This window comes from Psittacula echo (genome assembly GCF_963264785.1).
Source record: "Psittacula echo genome assembly, chromosome: 7".
NCBI lineage: Eukaryota > Metazoa > Chordata > Aves > Psittaciformes > Psittacidae > Psittacula > Psittacula echo.
Genome location: NC_137740.1, coordinates 41,218,147 through 41,235,530, shown reverse-complemented (window position 1 = coordinate 41,235,530; position 17,384 = coordinate 41,218,147). Strand labels below are relative to the sequence as shown.

The 17,384-nt window shown below is 46.9% G+C and overlaps 1 protein-coding gene across 2 annotated transcripts; it reads left to right on the top strand.

The window, feature by feature from the left end:
* The first annotated feature begins 4,991 nt into the window (after window positions 1-4,991).
* LSG1 (large 60S subunit nuclear export GTPase 1) lies at window positions 4,992-17,034 on the top strand. 2 transcript variants are annotated; one of them, XM_080624259.1, is made up of 14 exons: window positions 4,992-5,099; window positions 5,181-5,298; window positions 5,530-5,650; window positions 6,233-6,319; window positions 7,170-7,256; window positions 8,616-8,676; window positions 9,396-9,572; window positions 10,781-11,206; window positions 11,512-11,613; window positions 13,212-13,371; window positions 13,640-13,768; window positions 14,407-14,486; window positions 15,135-15,308; window positions 16,648-17,034. In XM_080624259.1, exons 1-14 carry the CDS (start codon window positions 5,019-5,021, stop codon window positions 16,825-16,827), a joined length of 1,983 nt encoding a protein of 660 aa, XP_080480385.1. In that variant the 5' UTR covers window positions 4,992-5,018; the 3' UTR covers window positions 16,828-17,034. The 2 variants fall into 2 exon arrangements, with proteins under 2 accessions (XP_080480385.1, XP_080480384.1); XM_080624258.1 differs by lacking the exons at window positions 13,212-13,371; window positions 13,640-13,768; window positions 14,407-14,486.
* The last annotated feature ends 350 nt before the right edge of the window (window positions 17,035-17,384 follow it).

Below are 17,384 nucleotides of genomic sequence, written 5' to 3'. Positions count from 1 at the left end.
CCGGGAGGGCTTGTGCGAGGCGTGGGAAAGTCTGTCAGATACCATCTCTCCCCGCGGCCCCATGCCAGCAGCGCAGTGAGTGCTGCACTTGGCTCTTGGCAGAACCCTGCCCTGCTCCATCCTCCTCTGCCGCTGGCTGCTCCGGTCAGTGCTGGAGACCATGGCTGCACCCCAGAATGAGCCTGTGGGCTCTGGGGTGCAAGCTGCCCTCTTAAGTCACAGGCAGGTGGGCAGTTCCCCACTGCCTCTGTTGGAGGGGGATGCCGGGCTACCCATGCTGGCTGCCCAGGGACAGCGTCTTCCCAATGGGAGAGAGTAAAACCTTACTGAGAGCAGCCCTGCTCTGTGCCCAGCAGCCAGAACTGGAGCTGATGTGGGTCTCTGCTTGGGGAAGAGTAGAAGGAAAAGATGCTGAGAAAAGTTGATACGACAAGCCCAAAATAATTCATGGGAATATATTGGTTTTGTCAGCTTGTGTAAACCCCTCAGATAGCAGTGGAGCTCATGCAACAGCAGCTGGGGTGACACAGTCAAAGCTAAACATTTCAAACTGGCATTTCAGTGTTTTCCAAAGCAAAGTATTTCAGAGACTCTGTATCTATGCTAAATGTCAACGTTTCGATTCTTTGTTCCGGACTGGAACAAAGGAAATTCTGAACTGTCAGGATTTTCCATGAAATAGAAAGGTTGAGCAGCACCTGGGCCCTGTGGGCCATCAGTGGGGGCAGGCAGGATGCTACATCCTCCAGCCCTGCTGCTGGCTGTCATCCACGTCTCACCAGCACTGGCTGTAGATGGCTGCATGCTGCTGTGATGTGAGGCAGTGGGAGATGAGCTGGTAGGGTAGGGAACAGGATCTCCTGCTCAGGGAGAAGGGTCCTTAACAGCCAGTAATGGATGCCTCATGACACCCCTGCTACCCTCCTGCCCTTCCAAAGGGGATCAGCATCCTATTCTGCCAGCCACTGTGTGCTGGCAGGGTTTTTGGGGGTGATGGTGGAGTGGTGTGAGGACTGTGGAGAGTCCATGCGATGATGCCCTGGATCCCCCTGTGTGCACTGAGAGCGATGCCGGTGCAGCTTAGGGTGCCGCAGCCCAGCGGCTGCACCGAGGTCGCCAGGGCCATGGCAGCAGTGGCACACCTCCACCACGGTTGTTTTTCAGCTGCTGCGGGCGGCACACCCACTTCCTGCACAGGCGGCCCCGGCGCGTCCTGCACCCACAGCTATAATTAGAAGGGCCGCTGGGGGCCAAAGGCACAGAGCCTTCCTCTCGCAGGGGTCACGGCACCCGCAGGGGTGCTCGCCGGGACAGTGGGGCTGTGACACCGCCCGCCATGCTGCCAGCCAGCGCGTTCAGAGGTGGTGTCGGGGCGGCATCTTCTGCTCGATGCCCCATACTAGGCACTGCCACCATGGGGCGATCCCTGCCTATGTGGAGGGGAAGATAGTGCAGGCATCGGTGGGCAGTGAGGATGAGCCTGCCCAGGCAATGCCAGCACAAAGGAAGCTGGAGAAATCCCCTGTCAGATCCTGCCTGTCGCTTTGCACTGTCAAAGATGCAGGCAGCTCTTTCTAATTAATCTTCCCCCACCCTGTCAGGCAGGGAAGTGATTTTTATCTTTAGCAGAGTCGAAAACAGTTGCTTGAGGACTCTAGCAGGATTGGTGCTTTGTCAGGGCTAAGACTGGGCCACGCTTCAGAGCTTCCCCAAGGTGCTGCTCTTTCTAGAGGGGACCAAGGCCTTCACCAGCAGTTTGCAGAGCAGGTTCCCCCTTTTCTTACTGTGCTGGCATGCTTCTGATTAAGGCTGGAAAGAAGGGGTTGAAGCAGCTGCAGTTGTGCACAAAGCAAACTTGTCTTTATGTTGTTGCAGGAGTGTTTTGGGGGGCTTCTTAATGTATCTGCTTGTCAGGCTGAGGCTGGCAGTACCGCTGAATCAAGCATTGTGAGCCTACATGAATAATGAATAGCCATCACATGAATATTTCAGAGACATGGCCCTGAGATCTCCCAGAGCTGCCTTAGAGGAAAATGGAGGAAAAGTTGTCCATAAAGAACAATGTTTCCTTTAGGCAAGAATGCACTGGTGTAGTTGGCTTTTGGAAAAGAACTGCTGCTGCTAAATAATCCTCAGGATTTGCATCAAAAACTGGAACAGTGGTTTGGCTTGAAGGCAAAAGAGGTTGGGAGAGAAACCAGCTCTTTTGGCACAAGTCAGTGGTTACAATGTGCAAGAGGACAGGAGATTTTACTTGATCAATGCAATGGTTTTGTGAGAAGTCCCAAAGCTATGGCTACACTCCAAGCAGCTGGCAGTGTTGAGCACTCAGTTAACAGTCTTCAATGGAGCGGCAAGAGGTTCGATGATGCACAGTGGGTGCTTGCTGTCCCAGGACAGCATTGCACTTCAGCCTGAGCACTGCTGTCAAAGACCTGAGATGTAAAAGCAAGGCCCAACAGTGAAAACAGTCTTCATTTTGCAGCTGCATTATATGGAAGTGGGCTGCACATCAACAGGTTTACTGGACTTCTCAGCAGCATGCACCTCTCCTCCGTGTTCTCCTTGGCTGTTTGTGCTCTTCACAGGTACACACAGAGGCCAAGCTGCCTTTTAATTCTCTTGTGACAGCATTTATCTTGCTGTGGCCCTTTTCACTGCGTGCAATTAATCCACACATAAATGTCTTCTAGAAGAAGCAGGTTGTCGTGTTTAGGTAAAACCAGAAGAAGCATGTCTTGTTGAGGTAGGCACAGCAGAGCATTAGGAGGGGGATGAGAAGCATGGCAGTTAGAAATAGGCAGTTAAGACTCTAGCTGAGGCTCTGATGTCTGTCACTGGGATTACCCAATCTGTACCTCCTTCAACACTTCTCTGCTCAAAGTGATCCTCACTATGCTGCTGGCATCAGTGGACAGAAATAATTCCTTAGTGTTTATGGAGAGCTCAGAAATGTTTCTGTTGCAAGAATGAGGAAAATTTGGGCATTTCTTCAGCAGCTCCCACAGAGGTGGCAGAAAATATCTGCAGTGACTGTCCCTGGAGCGCTTCAGTCTGGAAATGGGGAATGGTGTGGGAAAAAGGGCAACGTGTGAGAAAAACATTCCAATAAAAATGCACGCATCTTTGCTCTTCAGGTTACCCTCAAACCTCACTGCCCCAGGATGCACAGAGGGTTGCAGGCCATGGAGCAAGCCTCAGCCTCCTTTTCCCACCACACCAGCACTTCTGCCTGTCTCCGTGTGTCTCTGTTTCCAGTTCATGCCACTGTCTGCGGCTGCCCATGTCCCATGGAGGTGCATCCAGCCCCGCACTCCGTACCAGTGGCTGTGTCACCAGCCAAGGATCCTGGCGGTGCTGAGGCCGTGCTGCCAGGGCTGTGTTGATGGGATTATTAAAGCATTTTGCCCGTTTGGACAGCCTGGAAACAGCACTGTGTGTGCCTCGGCTGTGGAGTTAGAAGTGCTGCCAGACCCAAGGCATGGGGAAAGGCCGGACTGGCTGGCTGCTCTGGTTGATGATTATGCAGTGTAGAAGGAAGGTAACTTTTAACTGAAGTACAAAAGAAATACAATAATGAGCACTTACATTACTGCTTCAGTGCCCACATAAAGACCTGAAATGGTTTCATTAAAGACGACTTGATTAAAAATGAATTTACTAAATCGCTGCATGCTGTCTGCAGCCCACCAGCCTTTCACTGAAGTACCTCATGTAAATGAAAAGGTGAATACTGAGTCCCCTTTCATCTGTCTCATTTGCCTTTAGGAAGCAAAGGAGGGGCTGAGCCAGGCTGGCAGTGGTGGCAGAGCCTGGGATGAGCATGGCAAGGGTTCAAATGTACGTGGGAAATTCATGCTGTATGGTTGCTGACTTTGAAAATGAGAAGAAAGGAAAAACTTTGTCTTCTTACCAAGCATTTATCTCGGGGAGGCATCACGTATTGCTGAGCATGAGAAAAGACCACTCCTGCTCACAGGGTGTTGCACGCTGCCGTGCTGCTGGTGGACAATACCTGAAGTTAAGCTTTGCCTGCCTGTGTAGACAGTACCTGTGTTTTCCAAGTAGCAGCCAGGTTATTCTCCAGTTACAACTGACACACATTACAGAGTTAGAGTCAAAAATGTCTGGCCTTAACCCAACACCGATAAAAGAGAAATGGTTCATAAATCAGTTCACTGTGCAAGAAGAGGTCAAGTTGTTTATTAATTTAGCCTTCTCTTCCATCTTGACCCAGACTGGTCGCAATGGCTGCTGCCAAATCCCATTTGATGGTTCCCTGGATGGGCAAGCAATGTTCTCCATCCTGTAGAGACACCCAGACTCTGGTCAAATTTTGGCAGCTACCTCATGGCATCTGAGGTACATTGCTACATCTCCACATCCAAAATCCCTCTTTGTCACCATCATTCCTCATATGCACTGTTCGGTGTGCTGGGGATGGAGATCCTGCATGGGGCTAGGTGTATTACAAGGTACAGGGACAACCTCAGCCCCAGAGCTTGCCGCTTGCCCTGGAGGGACACACAGAACCTCTGCCCCCATTGCCAGCTGCCAGGACGAGGTTTCACATGCCTCGCTGCCAGCACTGTTTGCTTCCCGGGGTTAGTATCTGTGCCAGAACAAACCGGTGAGTGAAACCGGCCCCTGCAGCCACTGGTGCTGCTGTGGGCTCTGCCGGGACTCACAGCCCTGTGTGTTGTCCTTCTGCTAGGGCTCCTTGCAGCAGTGCAGGGCTCGAGGTGTTGTGTTTAGATGTGCTACGGGTTTTATTAGTGCTGTGTGTTAATGGTGGGGTGGTGGCTGCTGAGGGAGTGAGAGGGTTGGAAATGGGTGTCAGAGGCATGTCTCCGTGCTGAGCAACATGGGGATGGTGCCGGTGCCGTGGCGCCGCCCGGCGGCTGGCGCAGGGAGCACGGGGCCGTCCCGGAACGGGGCTGCCCGGAACGCTGTTCCCCGGGAGGCGGGGCGCGGCGGAGGAGCCCGGCGGGACGGGAACTTCCGTCTCCGGCGGCAGCATGGGCAAGAAACGGAGCGCGGGTCTTGGACGCTCCCTGCAGCGGCAGCGCGGGCTGGAGCGCCGCGGCGCCTCCTCATGGGTAGGGCGGGCAGGCTGAGGGGGGCGGGCGCGGCGGGGGACCAGGAGGCCCGGGGCTGACTTCGGCATCTTGTCCCGGTAGCTACACTCCAGCGAGGTGTGCGGTGAGCGCGGCCCGGACCTGCGGTCAGCTCCCGAGCAGAGCCCGCTGGAGGAGTTCTTGGCCACGGCCGAGCTGGCCGGCACCCGCTTCGTGGCCGGTGAGGGGCCGGGCCGGGTTCTCGGCGGCGGGGGGGTACTTTGGGGCTGGGGCGAAGATCCAGGATCTGGGGAGGGGAACCCGGGGATGGGGAGTGGGAGCATAGCTGGGGCTGGGGCTGGCAATGGGGTTGTCCGGGTGGGGGACCAGGGAATGGAGTCCTGATCCCGGGCTGAGGGGTGGCGGGCAGGGATGAGGACAGCTGCCTTTGGATGATTGTCCCTTCCTGCAGAGCGTCTGAACATCCAGATCGTGTCTGCCCAGAGCCGCACCGGCCTGCTTACCGCGCAGGAGGCCCAGCACGTCCGGCAGCTGCATGAGGAGAACCAGCAGTTCCTGCGCATCCCGCGGAGGTGAGTCCCGTGGGGCTGGGCCTGGATCCCCCTCTGCTGAGTGAGTTCAGTTGCTCGGTGCCTGCGAGCATGGGGACAGTGCCCAGCTTTGACAGTACCCTGTTTTTGGGGAAACCACTACCTAGTCTGCATGAGCCTGCTGTAACCTCAAGTATGAGTGCCTATGTGCCACGTGGGTGCTGCCAGCACTAGGCTGTCTGTCCTGATTGTGTGGGTTTTCTGCGCAGAGCATGGCACTGCTGGAGCTGGTGCAACCAGGCCACCTAGTAAACTTTTCCAGAGCTCTGTGCGTGCTAGGCAGAGAGGTGCATCTCCCATCTTAAATGCTTTGAAAATCTTAGCTTGAAAAAACAGCTTTGTGAGATCTGGTGTGCATAGGGTAGTGTCTTAGCAGCTAGTGGAGTTTAGAAGGAACAAGGAAAAAAGGTGTACTTAAAGCTGCTGAAGACAAATGCACTGCATCTGAGCTGTAACCATCTCAGCGTAGCTGAATGTGTGGTGCCTACATTCTTTATAGATGTTTCCAGCAGTGAAACTGGTGTAACTGCTATTTCTGACCACTCCAAAATATGCTTGTTACAGGCCACGCTGGGATCAGACAACCAGTGCGGAGGCCTTGCAGCAAGCTGAGAGGGAGAGCTTTCTCGAATGGAGGCGACAGCTTGCCCAGTGAGTATGCTGCTTGTGTCTGGCTAAGTAGCTGGCATTTGGAAACACAGGAAGCAGTGGCTTGTATTTATCCTTGCTAGGCCAGTAGTTAATTCATCAGTAGTTCGCTGTACTTCTTCGGAAAGGCTGGAAGTCCTAGCCACAGTCCAGACATATATTTGTGGTGAGCTCTGCAAAGCTTTTGTGTGTGCATGTTCTTATACTGTTTACAGTTATAATTCTTCAGGAGTGTGATGTTCTCCTTTTGCCTGTGCAGTGGGGTAGTGGTGAATGTGTCTTCTAAGAGCAACAGTGCTGCTCTTAATAGGGAGCAGTGCTGCCAGCCCATGCCAGCCTGTGCTGGTCCTAGAGAATTAGGTGGTATCTGCTCACACCCTCTGAGCAGACCTACTCTTGCCCTGAGTAAAGTTGTTCAGCTGGTAGTAACAGCAGCTCAAGGGTTGCATAGAGCCATTTCAGATACCATCCCCAGATTTTCCAGGTGATATTTGATTGAACTGCTGACATTTGGGATAACTTCTCTGTTTTATTATTGTGGCTCTGACATTCCGTTGGCAAACTTTTGATGAGTTTTTGTTCTTTCCATATATTACCACTTCTCCTTTGGCATGATGAGGAGCCATTGCATTGCTGCTGAACCAGTGCCACTGACAGCACTTTACCTAGGTGCTAATCTGTTTGCAAAACTGGCAGAAATAGTACCTATTATATATGAGTCTGATTTGACTCCTGAAACTTAAACTATGAACTATCCCTGAAACTAAAGGCTTCTGGATCTAGGAAAGAACTGGCGGTGTGCTTATTGCCTGACATGGGCCAAATAGGATGTTTTTTCTCTGTTTTACCTTAGCCTTGAGGAAGAAAAAAAGTTAATTCTAACCCCATTTGAACGCAACTTGGAATTTTGGCGTCAACTTTGGAGAGTCATTGAAAGAAGGTAAAGCATATCTCTCTCTGCTTTTTAAAAGTGATGTTTAATATGTTTTCCTGAATTAAAGCTTCTGAGTCAAGCTTCAAGTGTCTGAGCCCAGGAAGAACAAATTCAGTCAGTAACATTTTTCTATCAGCACTGAAGTGATTTTGTTTTAAAGTGATCACAAAGTGATGTGAACAAAGGTGGCTGCTTAGTGGCTCATGCTTGTCCTCAGCACTGTGATTCTGCAGTTGGTTCACTTGAGTCTGTGATGGTTCTTCAGATGCTGCTGCTCTTGGCCTCTTCTGTAACTCTGTGTGGAAGGCCTCTTCTGAGAATGTGTCTTTGAGGTCTTCAGCCAGATTAACCCTTTCCTCTCTTTGTCAGCCACACAGCTGCAGCCTGATGTCTAGGGACAGGTGGCAAGGGAGATCAACTAAAGTAACATTAGGAAAGAAAGAGCCTCTTGGTCCTTGGCTTCTTGCCATACAAAGAAATTGCAGCAGTGCACAAAAGGCAAAAGCCTGTCATATCACAGAAGTAGCTTTGTTTGCTCTGCAGACCTATAATACAATAAGAGTGCTATCTGCTTTGTTAATCCAACTGGGGCATTTAATTTCGCTAGTAATTAAGTTTGAGATCATCTCATCTGATTTTCCTAAAATTGAAAAATACTTCACCAGTGAGGTCATGGTAAGCTGGTCCTTCCACAGAAGTGGCTTTGTACTGGGTGCTGCTGGGCCTTCGGCTGGGACAGAGCTGGGTCAGGCGCATCCACTATAGGGTATCATTATGTGCAGTGTGTGTATATTGTGTGTTTTGAGAGAGTTGGAATATGTTATTAGTGCCTTTCTGCTCTTGTTGAAGCTTTTTATTTCGTGTAGAGTGAGAATGTTGTCTCAGAATCAAACAAAAGTTTTCCAGTCTTTTACCTTGCCAGATAATTTGATCTGTTGTCAGCCTTTTCTTGTGTTTGCTTCAGATGAGCTCCCAGGAGTGTGATTCAGTAACTTCTCGATATCTCATCTCACTACCATGGTGTCAGCTTTCTCTCATGTTCATCTTGGAATTTCTGTAACTGTTCAGTACCTCTTTGTACCAATGTGGCTTATTAAATTACTCCCTTGGGAGGGTATTGATTTTATATTTATTTTATTTTTTATATGTAATTGACTGCCTGGTGAGGCTTGAAATTCTTTCATTCACCCCATGGTGTTCTGAAGTTGTCCTGAGTTAACAGAAATCCCTGTGAAAGAAAACAGAATGAGCATGTGGCAACCAAAATTATCTGCCTGGAGACCTCTAATGGAAGTGCCTGTAGTTAAACTACTCTTTTTACAAAAGGAGGGGGAAAGTTTATATGGCTTTCTTTTATTTTTGTAGTGATATTGTAGTCCAGATAGTAGATGCCAGAAACCCCCTTCTGTTTAGATGCCAAGATCTGGTAAGTAATTCACTTTCTTGAATATTGTCTTCATTTTATTTCTTATAGTTTGTGTGATTTATTTTTGTTTAATATATTCATCCACCTTGAAGCTGTACTTCTGTTGTGCCTAACTGGATGTCTTGTTTATTTATACAAGTATTCTGGCATCAAATTTTATTTCTTCAATGTTTTTTTATATTTCACATGGAGTGTTCAGGATTTAGAGGCGGTTCTGCAGATACTAAATAGCAGATATTACTTTGCTCCTCATTACTCACTAGAAGTGTCCACACTTAAAGGAATTGTCCTATTTAAAAGCATGGTGGAATAAAAATGGGTAAGGATTACTGCGCTGAAATTGGAGGATCAGTAATTATTGAAGTGACAACTTTGTAATAATTAGAACACTGTGCATCAGTGAGTTAATGAAATTGCCCAAATAATTGATCTCAGGAGTTCTGCTGTGAGGTGCTGATTAATATCTTGTCATAGCTCTAAGCAGACAAGGTGTTGGCACAGGTGGCCAGAAACAGCCTGTATTGCTGTAGTTCCATGCTCTGATTTGTTCTTGTAGCTGTCTGCTCAACACCAGTTCCATCTAGCCCAGGGGAGGGTAAGCTTATCTGTCACTGGTGTGGAGCTGGATGGGGTAGCTTGTCTTGCTGCTCTTATATCACCTTAGGGGGAGGAGGAGTCTAAACCAGAGTACAAACTGACCTTTCTCTTTTTTTCTTCAGGAAAGTTATGTTAAGGAAGTCAACAATGACAAGGAGAACATGATCCTGATAAACAAAGCAGATTTGCTGAGTGAGGAGCAGCGGGTTGCCTGGGCACAGTTCTTCGAGAAAGAGGGTGTTAAGGTGGTGTTCTGGTCAGCTTTGGCAGAGTGCAAATGGCTGTCTGGAGAAGAAAAGGTACTGTAGGTGACCAGTTCAAACTGAGTGTGTGCTGACTGCCTCTGATAACTTCCTTTGCAGTTATGCTTGTGATATACCTGATTACCTTTCTAGGAAAGGCACAGTCCTTATCTCAGGGAAGCATTATTCTAAGGGCCTGTGTGGCTATGAACAGTAATTTAATGATTGATTCAGACCAAAAGTGACTACAGTAAAATTGTGAACAAAATGGTACACCCTTTGGTCACTGTAGTGCTTACAATTTCTCTTTCAAGGTTTATGACAGAATAAGTAATGGTGAACTAAATGTAACTGTTCCTTGAGGTTGCTGCTGAATAGCTACAGAAATGTGCCTTGTAGATCTGTTTGCAAACCCTTGACTTGTTGAAAGAATTGGAATCCTTTCCAAGAGGGATGCTGTGGGGAATGAATCTGCACACAGGATCTTTCTCTCCTAGGGAAAGGAGGTGTTTCTTAGCCTAAAATACTTGAGGGCCTTTCTTTGCCCACTGGAACAAACTGTTGCTGCCCCAAGTTAACATGTTATCAATATATGCCACTTTCAGGTTTTGGTTACAGCCATTGCTACTCAGTTATAGAATATCCCATATCTCCCTCCAAAAATAACTAGTCTTGGATAGAATCTTTTTACAGATTGATTCAAAGTGTTGGTTGTGCTTTCTTTTTCAGAAAGAAAAGTCAAAATACTATTGTTATGAAAAGGTCTTTCTTTTTGAATGTGAACTGTTTGCAGTTTTCAGGGAAGAAATGTGAAGAGTTAGACTGAAAAAGCTTGAAATCATTTTAATGAAATGTTTAGACCTGAAAAAAAATGGCTTTGTGTTCTAAACATTTTGGAAAAAAAAAATTGTATTAATTCCTCTTACTGAGAACACTGGATAATTTAAAAAACTATTTGCTATGCTCTGCAGCTGCTGTGCGTATGGGTGCTGTGGGTGTGCATGCATTCAGTTGTGCTTCTGGAGAGAAACCCCTAACAACTTCACAATGAAGCTAACAGTCTCTCTTAGCATACTTTTGTCATTCCACTCAAACAGGCTAATTGTTTTTATGTCTTACTCAAGACCCCTAGAAAAACTCTGTGATTTAAGTAGTCCTTGGGATCTGGCTGATGAAAACACAATGGACTGTGCTGCAGCAATTGCAGTCAGCAGCAAGACTTAGCATTGTCTTTGCATTTCACCTGTGAAATACTATTCCCACAGGAACTAAATGCTGAAGATGTAGCAGAAGACCTGAGTGATTCTGAGGATGAAGGCTCTGTTCAAGAAGAAGGTGAAACAGAACAAGATAGTGCAGAAAGTACATCCCCAGGCAACTCTTTGCAAACTGTAAACCAAGTTCTGGTTAGTGATGATGACAGTAGTGGTGAATATGAGGACTGTGAAGATGATGAGGAGGAGGCCTGGCAAACTTGTTCTGAAGATGAAGGTGGGGACAAAGTAAATGCTATTGCTCCAGAGAGCATGGAAAGCAGGACTGATGGGGCTGAAGTGCAGCATATAGTGCGGGAGCAGAACAAGAACATCAGGAACTTCAGCCATTTGGTGCATAGAAATGAGCTGCTGGAGATATTCAAAACCATGCACAATGGACCGAGGGTGAAGGATGGGGAAGTAAATGTTGGGCTGGTGAGTTGGACTTTGTGCTTAAATGGAACTTACTTAATCTAAATTTTAATTCCATATGCCTTCCATGGGGAAAAATTCATCCTGTACCCTGTCTTCCTGTAAGGGTAAAAAGATTAGCAAGCACAAATTACTAAGACTTTTGTACAAAGTTTAATTCTGAAGTTCCTAAAGCTTGGTGTTCCCCACTGCTTGCCTTACATTTTTTAGTACATTTTGTTAAAGTGCTTTTGTATCAGAGCTCTGCCAGTCTTCTGGCATTGCCCGGCCTGATATCATGGTTACCATTCCACTTCTTTATCATCTAGGTGGGTTACCCTAATGTTGGCAAAAGTTCGACCATCAACACAATCCTTGGAAATAAGAAGGTGTCAGTGTCTGCTACACCAGGTCATACAAAACACTTTCAGGTATTGCTAACAAAGGGCATTGAACTTCTTATTCTTTTTTCCCTGGTGGAAGAGAGCTTCATTATGAATTAGTTGCAACCATGTGCACTCACTGAGAACCCTGTTTGCCAACTTGAACTCTGCCAAGCAGAGTAAGTTGGAGAGGCTTGGGCTTGATGTATCTGGTTTTGGAATTTTAGTTCTTGCTTCTAAACTCTTGCTACAATCTGAGAGTTGCTCATGAAAGCTGCTCTGCAGTGGGAGGTCTATTCCATCTCCTGATTTTATTTAGGTAGTTTAGCCCTGTTTTTTTCAACACCACCTCTGAAAAGTGAATGCTCCTCTGCATAGCTTAAGGTCAAGCTTTCAAACTGTCCTCCTTGTCCACAGTCATTGCTCTGAGTAAGTCTAGTTATGCTACTGATTTCATATTGATCAAATTTAATTTTGAGGTAGCAACTCCAGTGCTATAATGAACATTGTGGGATTTGTACTTGTGCAATTTCCTACACGTTTCAAAAAGTCTAAAGGTTTTCTGGAGTGCTTTCTTCTCTCCCATGAGATTGGAGAGCTGAAGATCTTGCTGCCCCCATCTGGACATGTTATTTATGAACTTTGGAAGTGCTGCTGTCTTCCACGTCAGATTTCTTAAAACATAAACGGCAAGTTCAGGTCAGCTATAAGAAAGAAGTTCTTTACTGTGAGGGTGGTGAGGCACTGGAACAGGTTGCCCAGAGAAGTGGTTGCCCTGGGTTCAGCAGTAGCAGTCATTTTTCTCCTTCTTAGTAGCTGGTGCAGTGCTGTGGTTTTGACTTTCAGCCTGGGATCAGCACTGATAATACCCATGTTTTTAGTTGTTGCTCAGTAATGTTTACTCTGACCAAGAACTTCCCGAGTCTCATGCTCTGCCAGGGGGGAAGCAGAGACAGGACACCTGACCCAAACTAGCCAAAGGGGTATTCCATCCCACAGCACGTCATGCCCAGTACATAAGCTGGGGGCAGTTACCTGGAAGGGCTAGATCACTGCTCAGTCGGGCTGGGTATCTGTTGGTGGGTGGTGAGCGGTTGTATTCTCTTCCCTTGTTATTTCCCTTATCATTATTATTACTGGTGGTAGCAGTAGTGATTTGTGTTATACCTTAGTTACTGGACTGTTCTTATCTCAACCCGTGGGAGTTACATTCTTTCGATTCTCCTCCCCATCCCTCTGGGGGCGGGGGGGGGGGGGCGCGGTGGGGAGTGAGCAAGCGGCTGCTTGGTTCTGAGTTACCGACTGGGCTTAAACCACAAGAGTGGTAAATACTCCATCCCTGGCAGTGTTCAAGGCCAGGTTGGACAGAGCCTTGGACGACATGGTCTAGTGTGAGGTGTCCCTGCTGATTGCATGGAGGTTGGAACTGGATGATCTTAAAATCCTTTCCAACCCTGACCATTCTATGATTCTATTATTTCCTTAATTCAGTGGCTGAGGCCGGCAGGACAGATGTCTGTGTTAGTAGAATTTCCGCTTATTCACATTTGCATCCATGTTTCTTCTGTGCATTTGATTTTTTTGTTCCTTTTTCCTCCATGGACACTGACTTGCCTTGGTGAGCTAATTGGTTATTTATTGTGTAGACTCTGTATGTGGAGCCTGGCCTGTGTCTTTGTGATTGCCCTGGTCTGGTGATGCCATCTTTCATCTCTACCAAGGCAGAAATGATTTGTTCTGGAATTCTGCCTATAGATCAGATGAGGGACCATGTCCCACCTATTTCTCTAATATCCTTTGCATGGGGTTTGTGAGAGTGTCTGCAAGCGCTGGATCTGGAGTATGCAATGTATTCAGCCCTGCCAGGGGCACACATGCTCATGTTTTGAGGGCGGTGGGGACACGCAGTGGACAAAACAGCCCTGCTGTGTTGGTGTTTCACCATCTCATTTCAAGTTTGTCGTATCAGACTGACATTGTTGTTCTGGTTTGCAACAAAACCTGAAAGTCTTTGAATGACTGGGGCAAGATTATTTGTGTAGCTGAAAATCAACCAGGTGGTTTCCTTCACTAGCTTATGTTTGCCAGCATATCCCACGAAACGTTTTGGAAGCAACCTATGGAATAAATATCATAAGGCCAAGGGAAGATGAGGATCCAGATCGAAAGCCAACAGCTGAAGAGCTGCTAACAGCATATGGATGTGAGTGATGATCCCTTCAAAGCCTACGCTGCGTGCATGGTCATTAAGAGAACTATTTAAAGTTAGACCCAACTCAGATTTGTCACACACTGAATGCAAGTCGCCATTAAAACTTGCCCTCCTCTCGGGAAGGACCTTTGGTAACAGCTAATCTCATGTGTTTATTTCAGTGATGCTTTGCCAGTTTCGTCAGACAGATGATGTGATTGTGTTGAGGATGTTGAAGTGCCCTGCTGGCCTATGCAGTGTGGTGCTCTCATCCTTTCAGATACCTTCCGTCAACTCTGTCTTGAATTAGACTTTGAAGAATACAGTGAAGGATTATCTCCCTTGTTTGATTCTCTGAGGCAGTCAATCTTCTCTGGCCTTAAAACAAAAATAAAAACTGAGCTGTAGGGAGATGTCAGCTCATTTCCAGTTAGGATGCTTCTGCAGTACCTCTACAGTCAGCAGGTTCTCTTTTTTTGCCTGCTTTCCTCAACAGAAGCTTCTTTCTAAGGGGCTTTTGGGTTTTTGGTTTTTTTTGGGGGGGGATTGTTTTTGAGAAAGGATACAAATATGCAATTAGGCAGCAGAGAACAACACTACTAATTCTCTGGTTGTACTGACACAGAATGTACTTTGGATTTGGTTTACAGATATGAGAGGGTTTATGACAGCTCACGGACAGCCAGACCATCCAAGATCAGCTCGATATGTGTTAAAAGACTATGTCAGTGTAAGTGCTTCCTGCATCTGGGCTTTCTCTCCTCTTAGGAGGTGAACTGAAGGTTTTGCTAGAGCCTGAGGAGCTTTAACTCTATTTCTCAGAATAAAATCACCATATATCAAAATATTCTTTAAATTGGGCTATTTTTATGTTTTAAAAGAATAAATGGAACTTCTCGAGCTGCTTAATATTAAAAAGATGATTGCTTAAAAATATGGTGCCAGCTAAATAAGTTGTGTCTCTAAAACAGGCAGGAGACATTCAGGAAACAAACCCATGTTGTATAGTTGGACCTGTGTTTGCCACTAAGGACTGTGGTGTTGTAATGTTGCATGCTTCTACAGCACCTCTTAGCAACTTATTGTTGGGTATTTCTTAATGGGATCCTCCAGTACTCCTCAGAGTTTTGCACTATACTGTTTGTAGCTGGACATTGCAGCTGGAAATGGTGCTTTGAAGTAGAGGTGGAACGGTACTTTAACTTAAAAGTTGAGCCAGTTGTTGCCTGGAAGGAGAAATAAATAAATAATCAGCTGGTGTGAGCGCCTGGACTTCCAGGGCCCTTCTTGGGTTTGGTGTTGTCTTCTTTCCTCTGTGTATCTCTGAGGTTTTGGGTTTGTTTTTTCTTGTAATAACTGTATCCCATTGCTTTCACAGGGGAAGCTGTTATATTGCCATCCACCTCCTGGCATTGACCCCAGTAATTTTCAGCACCAGCATCAAAGGTGCCCAGGGAGCAGAACTGTGCAGGCCAATGGACAGGTGAAGCCTGAGAAGAATACCAAAGCAAAACAAATAGAAAATGTGGTGGACAAAACATTTTTCCACCAGGTAAATTCTGGAGGAGACTTACTGTAGGAGTTCTTACTGCAGCACTGGCATGCCATAGTTACTGGAAAATATACAGCTTTGAGAATGGAAGGGTGCTGGGCTGAGTTAAAGGTGTGTTATGCTGCGTGTAATTTCCACCCAAGACCTCTCTGTTGTTTTTATTATCCCCTAAGTGACTGGGAATGTCCTGGGTGACTGAAAGACAGCTAATGAGGAACACATAGTTGATTTTTTTAAAAGGTCAGCAGGGTGGCACCTGTCATCATGGGCCTGACATTGATCTTGAGCAAACAGGAGAGTGACTGGGAGGAGACACAAGGAAGGAGGGTGGTGTGACACAGCAACCTAGCAGGAACATGGTTTTGGACTAACAGGTCCTTCAAACTAACTTTCCTTTCTTGAGATGATGTATTTTGGGGATGTGATAAGCTTCAATACAACTGATTTAGTACTATATGGTTGGTTTGACTCAAAACCTTAAATAAGATGAAAAGAACACAAACTGATGTAAATTCTAATTGAGAAATCTTGAAATGGAAAATGGAATTTTTTTTTTAACTTGTATGTTTCTTGTTAGGTTGCACAGGGATCTGTTTTGCCTTCACACTACAGAAAAAATTGTTAGTGACTCAAAATGAAATGTCAAATCCAGAACTGATTAAGTCTGTGTACCTGACAGGGATCATAACAGGGTGTTTAGCAGTGAGGAGGATGGGTCATAGATAGCATGATCCATTCTGTTTGGTTAGCTGGATATGAACAGTATTTGTTTCAGCACAGCTAAAGATAGCCAAGCATTTTGAAAACAAGAATTCAGGCTCTTTTCTGAAAAACCCAGTGAGCTGTTTCAGGAACTATGACCTGAATTTTTGGAATTACCAGACTCTTCCTCTGGCTGCCCAAAGTGCTGGCGTGAGCTGAGAGCCCCGACAGTGCTACCCACGCTCCAGACTTCAGCAAGTTATTTTAGTCTCTGGCTTTTCAAACACACCAGATTTATTTGCAAAGCCAGTTTGTTGTGTGCAAAGCAGAGACTGTGAGAATCAATCCTGGTGCCGTAGCTCATGTCTTTCGGAGCTCAGTGTCTCGTCAATGCTCTTGTGCTTGCAGCGGTAGACACTGAGGACCTGGCACAGTGAGGTGTAGCTGCAGACAGAACTGGAGCATGTTGGCAGGCTTTAACTCAGCTGTGTGGTGTGACCTTTCCTGCAGCTCTGGAGGTGGGGCTGAGCAGGCCTTGATGGGTTTGAGCTTGTCTGTATCTGGTTTTATTAACATGTCACAGTTCCGTGTGGTGAAGTATCTTCTCACGGTCACTGGTGATTGTCTCTTCTTCCAGGAGAACGTTCGTGCCCTCGTGAAAGGGGTCCGGGCTGCAATGGGATACCAGCCCAGCGGTGGCCTTGTGCCTGTGACTACACCCAATCCTGGGAATGTTGTAGGAAAGCCTTGGAAGAAACATGGAAACAGGAACAAGAAGGAGAAAATCCGCAGGATCACTAAGCACCTGGAGGCTTAGCTGTGGCACTGGTGTCTGGCCTTTTTAGGGCAGGCACTGTGCTGTCCACAGGCCTGAACTGAGGTGGGTGAGAAAAGGATAAGTGGGCATCGCTAGCTCACTTGTTGTGGATTGTCCTGGGCAGAGGATGAGACTGGGCTCTGCTAGTTGAGCTCACCCCTTCTGAGGGCAAAAGAGCCCTGGCTGTTAGTGTTATCTGGAAGCCAGCCCAGGCATTTGCGTGCTGCTGAAGCATCCTTTCAGTGGGAGCAGATGAAACTGTTTGGGAATGTTTTTTCCTTCCATAAAGGATGTATTTTGTAGCAGCTGGGATCAAGGCAAGACCTGTAAAACTGACTAAAATTTTGGAACATTTGAATTTCAATGAGTGATGTTTGTTACACTTTGTGACACTGTTGCTCATTATTCTTTTTAAGCTTGTTAATTTGACAGAGTACTTCCATCTGGTGAAAAACACAGTAAAGGATCTTTATTGCCCTCTTCCTTCTCTGCTATGCAAGCCCTATTCCATGCAATCTGGTACTGAAACCACTCCCTGTTTCCCAGCTTAAAGCAGA

Coding starts and splice junctions, on each gene's coding strand:
- LSG1 (XM_080624259.1), top strand. CDS start 5,019: ATGGGCAAGAAACGGAGCGCGGGTCTTGGACGCTCCCTGCAGCGGCAG. Junction 13,372..13,639: donor TCTAATATCCTTTGCATGGG/GTTTGTGAGAGT, acceptor TTCCTTCACTAG/CTTATGTTTGCCAGCATATC. Junction 15,309..16,647: donor ACAAAACATTTTTCCACCAG/GTAAATTCTGGA, acceptor CTCTTCTTCCAG/GAGAACGTTCGTGCCCTCGT.